Here is an 8,703-nt window from a genome sequence, read left to right as displayed (position 1 = left end):
ATTTCTGTATACCTTAGGCTACTAGTTTTCTATAAGTAGGACCTTTGACTATTGTATTAAAGATCTTTTGATCACTTTAGATCTCTAGATCATCTTTGGACATTCTAGTTCTTAGATCATTGGGAGGCTGGCCATTCGGCCATGCCTAGACCTCATGCTTATGTATTTTCAACGGTGGAGTTTCTACCCACCATAGATTAAGGTGTGGAGCTCTGCTGTACCTCGAGTATTAATGCAATTACTATTGTTCTTCCATTCAATTCCGCTTGTTCTTTGTCCAAGATATCATTTGTTCTTCAACTTGATGAAGGTGATGATTGACACTCATCATCATTCTCACCCATGAACAAGGTGACTGACAACCATTCTTGTTCTACAAGCGATCAAGGCTCTAGTGAATATCTCTTGGATTCCTGATTGCACGATGCATGGTTGATCGCCTGACAACCGAGTGCTCGTCTGACAAACGAGCCAACCATTCCGTGAGATCAGAGTCTTCGTGGTATAGGCGAGAACTGATGGCGGCATTCAAGAGAATCCGTAAGGTCTAACCTTGTCTGTGGTGTTCTGAGTAGGATTCAATGACTGAATGACTGTGACGTGCTTCAAACTCCTGAGGGCGGGGCGTTAGTGACAGACGCAAAAGAATCACTGGATTCTATTCTGGCCTGATTGAGAACCGACAGATGAATTCCGCTATGCTATGACAGAGCATATGCAATCGCTTTCACTGAGAGGATGGGAGGTAGCCACTGACAACGGTGAAACCCTTGCTTAAGCTTGCTATGGAAAGGAGTAAGAAGGATTGGATGAAGACAGTAGGAAAGCAGAGAGACGGAAGGGAAGGCATCTTCATGCGCTTATCTGAAGCTCCTACCAATGAATTACATAAGTATCTCTATCTTTACCTTTGTGTTATTTTCGTTCATCACCATTATCATTTGAGTTTGCCTGACTAAGATTTACAAGATGACCATAGCTTGCTTCAATACTAACAATCTCCGTGGGATCGACCCTTACTCGCGTAAGGTTTATTACTTGGACGACCCAGTGCACTTGCTGGTTAGTTGTGCGAAGTTGTGTAATGCCATGGTACTGAACTACCAAGTCTTTGGGGTTCATGACCGGGGATCATGAGAGTTGTGAAAAAGTATTGTTCACAATTTCGCGCACCAATCCACCCTAAGGTGTTATATATTGTTGGAAAGCTCTTTATGTTAGCTTTTTAACGCAGATAAAATCAGATCATTTGAATCTCTATAACTTAAGTTATGATCCTTTGAAGATGAAGAGGTCAGGCTGATAACTCTGCAGTGATGTGTTTTTCTCCTTGTGTTTTCGAGGTCAATATCTTCCTCAATTCCAGTGTCCATTATAAAGTGTTATATATGGCTGGAAAGCTCTGAATGTCTACTTTCCAATGGCACTAAAGTCACCTCATTTGAAGTTGTTTAGCTCAAGATATTTTTATTTGAATGAGATGAGGTCAGGCTGGCATATGCCCCGGCGTGCCACGCCCACTTCTTAGCATGCCACGCCCATAGTGGGGCTCAAAATTACTCCTCTGGAACTTAAGCCTGGCGTGCCACACCCATAGCACCAAGTGGCATGCCCTCTTTGAGACTTGGGTTCCCAAACTTGGCGTGCCACGCCCATAGCACCAAGTGGCACGCCCATTGTTGAGAGTTGGTTCAAAAGCTTGGCGTGCCATGCCCAGAGCTTCAAGTGGCACGCCCAGCTTTATTTGTTATTTCCTTCCCCTTTTGTTTCTCTTTTCACCTAAAATTCAGCACAAACCCATTTCAAAGCAATGTACCATAATATATATTATTTGGTTCATGAAATTGCATTGATTCAATGAGATTATGCTCTTTTTATGGTCCTTTTAGATAAGAAAAAGGGGTAAATGATGCAAATCATCACAACACCAAACTTAAACTTTGATTGTCGTCAAGCAAACAAAGAATCATGCAACAGATTTTGACAAACCAAGGTGAGAAGAGTAGCAATATTTATGTTCATGGTTAGCTAGCTTCTTATGCATGCTACAATTACAAAAGAAATTCAAATGATTGATGCTTCTATCTAGCTCATTTTATGAAATCTTTTTCTTTGTGTTTCTTCCTTGAAACAAGCTTTTCATCTTTTTCTTAGCTTAGCTTCTTGGGTGCTTTGCACCATTTGTTGAAAGCTACGACTCTAAATGCTTTGTTTTCAAGTATTACCACTTGATACATAAGCACCACAAGCATTTAATTAGAGGACTCTTTTAGCTCATTTGTTTCTTTTCTTTACTCTCTAATCATTGATGCTCAGAGCCTTGAGCTTTAAGGGAGTGCTTTCGCACTTGAGTCTAGCCTTGATTCTAAGTGTTTTGTTTTCAAGCTTTTTGCTTGATACATAAACACCAAAAGTACTTGACAAAGGAATTGTCATTGGTACTTAGAGCCTTCATCTTTCTCATTCTTTCCCTTTTCTTTTTCTTGCCTTATTTGCATTTTGCTTCTTCAAGATTTTCATGATTTCAAAAATTTCATAAAATGTCCTAGATGAAAACTTCAATTACACAAATTCAAATGCAATTGAGTAACAATAATCATGCTAGCTTCCCAATACTTAAGTTCATGCTAACTTCTTCTTTAATTACCTTGTTTGTTTATGATCATGATTCTTAATTACTTTGAACTCACAAAACTCAAGATGATAGTCATAATGTCATAGCACATGTTACAATTAAGCAATCAAGCTATGCTTATTCACAACACACATACATATAAATGAATAGAAGAAAATCATGCAATTTAAATGTATTGGAAACAAATAAGAGGAAAAAGGAATGTTACCACCTTGTAGTTTATCTTCATTATTGTTGTCCTTTTCCTCCTATTCTTCCCTTTTCCACACCAAATTTAGAATGATTGCTTGTCCTCAAGCAACAATTAAAACAGTGGTGATGTGGTTTATGATAGGTCATGAGTGTCTTACACAATGAAATGTGAGTAATGCATGTGCTCAAGCAAGCAAAAATAAGAATACAATAAGGGCACAAGAAGTAAAAACAGAGACAATGTGATTGCATTAATAAGTGGTGTGTATGGTACATAGCATGAAAGATAAGTGGCAACACCAAACTTAGTGTGACACTTTTATTTTAGAATGATGCAAGTACCCTGTGAATATTGAAAATTAATTTGTTGCAAGGCAACACCAAACATAGAATGCAATCATATGCAAAATTATTGAAAATAAACAAAGCAAAGAAAGAAAATGTTACCTACTGTTGGGTTGCCTCCCAACAAGCGCTCTTTTAATGTCATTAGCTTGACATGTTGTTCTCAACTTTCTTCCTCTTCTTCCAGTTTGTTAAGAGGAATGATCTCAAGGGGAGAGAAGAGCAAGTTGATGACCCCTGTTTTGGCATCTTCCCAACAAGCTTTCTTTTGTTATTTGCTTGATTTGCTTTGCTTGTTGGGGCAGGAGTTGGATTGTTTGCAGTTGACCTTTTCTTCTTCATGAATATAGCTGATTGTTTCTTGGTCACAATCCTTATTCTAGTGTTTTGGTTGATTGCTTTCACTTATTTATTTTCAGAACTTGGGTGTTGTGAGATGGTTGGAGTATCCTCTTTATCAAGAACTTCTTGGAATGGTGGCTCTCTTGGTACAAATATCTCTTCTTCTTGCTCTACCAATTCCTCATTTTCACCCCCATTAAGCACTTCTCCACTACATAGACTAATGGCATGATATTCTTCCCCTGGCCAAGGGAAGATATTGGTTGGTTTATCAACAAAATGTTGTGCCAATTGTCTCATTTTCTCTTCTTGATTTCTCCTTGAGATTTCCATATCTTCAATCACCTCTCTTACATTTTGCCTTAAAAACTCACTGAGTTGGGCAATGAAGAGATATCTCTTGGAGAGTTCTTCTATTGCAAATTCTAGAAGATTTTGTGGAGGTTCATAGGTTGGACAATTACGGGATGATAGTCCTTGATGAATGGGGTATGCAGCATTAAAACTCCAGCCAAAATTTTGGTAGTTATCATAATATGAACTATTTTGTGGCTCTGGAAGGTATTCCATTTTATTTGATTGCTCATACTCTATCATTCCTTGATGATATTCCCAGCCACCATTAGAATAATGACTAGAATTATTTTGTGGTGGTGGGCAATATCCCATATGACATGATTGATCAAAATGTGAGGTAAACTCCATTCTTACTTGCAAAATGCTCTGTCTCAAACAATAATCACCAAAAGAAATTGGAATCCCCATTGTCACAGATGAGGCATTCTTAGTGAGGCAATAACACAAACACCTTACTAGCAAAAGAAAATTAAAAGAAATTAAATGACAAAAAACAAAAAATAAAGGAAAAAATGTCTAATCTAGGTAATCAACCAACCGGTAGTTTGTTAATCACAATTAATCCCCAGCAACGGCGCTATAAAACTTGATGACCGGAATACAATCCCCATATAAAATGAATTCGTTCTTTGGCAAGCGCACCAAATATCGTCAAGTAATAACCCACTAGGAGTGGGGTCGAATCCCACAGAGATTAACAGATTAAAGAAAACAATAGTTGATTGATTATTCTAGTTAGACTAACATTAAGGAGAGATAATCAACAAGAAATGTAAATGACATGGAAGTAAATGAAAGCAATAAAGTACAAGAAAGTAAATGGTAAGGAAAGTAAAGTACAAGAAAGTAAAGTGTTGGAAATGTAAAGTGCAGAAAATGTAACTAACCATAAAGTAAATAAAAGAAAGAAAGATAAAATAAATATTGGGATCAAGAGATATTGTATTCTCCAGATTAATTGATTTCATCTCATCTTCATGCAACTCATTGACCTCTTGGCAATCATGATTGATTGAGCCCCAATTCCTTAGTGACTCAATCTCTCAAATCTTGATCAATAGCCAATTCCTTGGTCTAATTGCTCATGAGAAGAGATGAAGCTTGTTCCCTGATTATACCACACATCCTCATAGATCCAAGTAGTGGGTGGATTATATGTCACCATATCCAATCACCAAAATCCAAATCTACTCAAGTGTGAGAAAGGATTTCAAGCATGGTTTTATGATTCCTCTTCCAAGGTTCACAAAAAATCCAAATACATTCAATCTCTTTTCCAAGATAATTGAATGCTAACATGAAGAACAAAATCTCTTCTAGTAAATCAAAGAGAGATAAAGAGAAGAAGAAGAATAAAAACAATCAATCTATTGAAAAACCATATAGCTCTCTTTCCCAATGGAAAGAGTTAGTAATTCATAACTAAATTATTTACAAAGTAAGAAAGAAAAGAGAAGAAATTGATGGTTGGTGCACGGATTTTGTGATCATCAACAATGGCTCCAATAATTTGGTAGCTCTCACACGTGAATTACACTTAGTCACAACTCCGCACAACTAACCAGCAAGTGCACTGGGTCGTCCAAGTAATACCTTACGTGAGTAAGGGTCGATCCCACGGAGATTGTTGGTATGAAGCAATCTATGGTCATCTTGTAGATCTCAGTCAGGCTGATTCAAATGTGATTAGATTAGATAATTAAAAGATAAATAAAATAGGATAGAAATACTTATGTAAATTAATGGTGGGAATTTCAGATAAGCGTATGGAGATGCTTGTCCCTGTTGAATCTCTGCTTTCCTACTACTTTCATCCAATCCTTCTTACTCCTTTCCATGGCAAGCTGTATGTAGGGAATCACTGTTGTTAATGACTACATCACATCCTCTCAGTGAAAATGGTCCAAATGCTCTGTCACAGCACGGCAAATCATCTGTCAGTTCTCAATCAGGTTGGAATAGAATCCCGTGATTCTTTTGCGTCTGTCACTAACGCCCAGCCTTCAGAAGTTTGAAGCTCATCGCAGTCATTCAATCCCGGAATCCTACTCGGAATACCACAGACAAGGTTAGACTTTCCAGATTCCCATGAATGCCGCCATCAATTCTAGCTTATACCACGAAGATTCTGATCAAGGAATCCAAGAGATATGCGCCCGGTCTAAGGTAGAATGGAAGTGGTTGTCAGTCACGCGCGTTCATAGGTGAGAATGATGATGAGTGTCACAGATCATCATATTCATCAAGTTGAAGTGCAACGAATATCTTAGAACAGGAATAAATCGAATTGGATAGAAAATAGTAGTAATTGCATTAAAACTTGAGGTACAGCAGAGCTCCACACCCTTAATCTATGGTGTGTAGAAACTCCACCGTTGAAAATACATAAGTGATAGGTCCAGGCATGGCCGAATGGCCAGCCCCCAAATGTGGTCACAAGACCGAATGATCAAAAGACCCTTAATAAACTAGTAAAAAGTTCTATTTATACTAAACTAGCTACTAGGGTTTATAGAGGTAAGTAATTGATGCATAAATTTAATTCCGGGGCCCACTTGGTGTGTGCTTGGGCTGAGCTTGATCTTTCCACGAGCTGAGGCTTCTCTTGGAGTTGAATGCCAAGTTGTAACGTATTTTGGGCATTCAACTCTGGTTCGTGACGTGTTTCTGGCGCTTGACTCCAGAATGCAGAATGGAACTGGCGTTGAGCGCCAGTTTACGTCCTCTAATGACGAATAAAGTATGGATTATTATATATTGCTGGAAAGCTCTGGATGTCTACTTTTCAACGCCGTTGAGAGTGCGCCATTTGAAGTTCTGTAGCTCCAGAAAATCTATTTCGAGTGCAGAGAGGTCAGATTCCAACAGCATCAGCAGTCCTTTGTCAGCCTCCTATCAGAGTTTTGCTCAGGTCCCTCAATTTCAACCAGAAAATACCTGAAATCACAGAAAAACACACAAAAGTAAATTCTAGAAATGTGAATTTAGCATAAAAACTAATGAAAACATCCCTAAAAGTAACTAGATCATACTAAAAACTACCTAAAAACAATACCAAAAAGCGTATAAATTATCCGCTTATCAATGGTGAATAGAGAGGGTCCTAAGACTTCCCCCCAATCCTGCATGACTAATTCTATGAGGCTAAGGCCTTTATATAGGCTTTCCTATATTACAAACTTAAATGAAATTGAAAGCAAATTACAATAAAATGAAAATAAACTATTCTAGATGCTTCTTGTGGCCTTGATTGGCTAACAATTGTGGCTTGAATGAGAGTTGGAGTGGGCTTGGTTGAAGGTTGGAGGCTGCAGGAAGAAGTTGGCGTGTGGTTTCAAGTGCCTCTCCCACTTGATTTTGCTCTTTGGATTGTGACCTATTTGACACCCTGAAATGATGGAGTTGTTTGGGCCTCAAATTGAATGTCCACTATAATGTATTATATATTTTTAGAAAGCGCTGGATGTCAGCTTTTCAACTCCTTTGGAATCAACTCATTTGGACCTTTGTAACTCAAGTTATGCCCATTTGAAGGTGAAGAGGTCAGTCTGTCAAGTAGCCTGGCGTGCCACGCCCATATGTTATGAAAGTGACATGCCACGCCCACTCCTTGGTGTGCCACGCCTTCAATGATGCACAAAATCTTCCTCTCTGGCCATTAGAACTGGCGTGCCATGCCTGCTATATCAAGTAGAATGCCCAGGTTTTGCAATGCTGAAATAATGGCCCTTTTCACCTCTAATTTTAATGTCCACTGGTGGACGAAATTGTGATTTCTATCTTTTGAGCTTTAGCATATATTTACTCTTAGGGCACTATTTATTCTCACAACTCCGTTCAACTAACCAGCAAGTGTACTGGGTCGTCCAAGTAATAAACCTTACGTGAGTAAGGGTCGAATCCACAGAGATTGTTGGTATGAAGCAAGCTATGGTCACCTTGTAAATCTTAGTTAGGGAGATTAAAGGGTAATTGTGATTATTGGAATAAAGAAATAAAAAGGAATAATAAAAGGGATAGAACACTTATGCAGATTCATTGGTAGGAATTTCAGATAAGCGGATGGAGATGCTGTAGAGCCCAAGGACGCCTGCTCTCCTACTGCTTCTATTCAATCCTTCTTACTCCTTTCCATGGCAAGCTTTGTTTAGGGGTTCACCATCAACTGTGGCTACTTTCTTCCTCTCGGGGAAATATCCTGTGTGGCTGTCACTCGCACAGCTAACAGTCTGGAGGCATCACCCATGGCTGATGGCTACATCCCATCCTCGCAGTGAAAACTAATGCTCACGCACTCTGTCACAGTATGGCTAATCACCGGTTGGTTCCCTCCCCTACTGGAATAGAATCCCTCTTTTGCGTCTGTCACTAATGCCCAGCAGGTTACAGGTTTGAAGCATGTCACAGTCATTCATTACCGGAATCCTACTCGGAATACCACAGACAAGGTGAGACTTTCCGGATTCCCAGAAATGCCGCCATCCATCTAGCTTATACCACGAAGATTCTGTTGAGGAATCTAAGAGATACGCATTCAAGCTCTGTTGCATGTAGAACGGAAGTGGTTGTCAATCACGTACATTCATAAGTGAGAATAATGATGAGGGTAATTTGACTCATCACATTCATCATGTTCTTGGGTACGAATGAATATCTTGGAATAAGAATAAGAGAGATTTGAATAAAAGATAATAGAATTTCATTAATACTTGAGGTACAGCAGAGCTCCACACCCTTAATCTATGGTGTGCAGAAACTCCACCATTGAAAATACATAAGTAAAAGGTTCAGGCATGGCCGAATGGCCAGCCCTCATGATCTGAGAACTAATC

At 38.9% G+C, this 8,703-nt stretch overlaps 1 protein-coding gene across 1 annotated transcript in view; it reads left to right on the top strand.

Moving 5' to 3' along the window:
* The first annotated feature begins 4,188 nt into the window (after nt 1-4,188).
* LOC107474145 (probable membrane-associated kinase regulator 3) overlaps nt 4,189-8,703 on the top strand; it is a 35,656-nt gene continuing 31,141 nt past the window's right edge. Inside the window, exon 1 of the mRNA XM_052257797.1 lies at nt 4,189-4,208. Coding sequence (XP_052113757.1) covers nt 4,189-4,208 — 20 coding nt within the window. The remainder of the gene's footprint in view (nt 4,209-8,703) is intronic.

This window comes from Arachis duranensis, chromosome 2, assembly GCF_000817695.3.
Source record: "Arachis duranensis cultivar V14167 chromosome 2, aradu.V14167.gnm2.J7QH, whole genome shotgun sequence".
Lineage (NCBI taxonomy): Eukaryota > Viridiplantae > Streptophyta > Magnoliopsida > Fabales > Fabaceae > Arachis > Arachis duranensis.
This window is presented reverse-complemented; position numbering and strand designations above follow the sequence as displayed.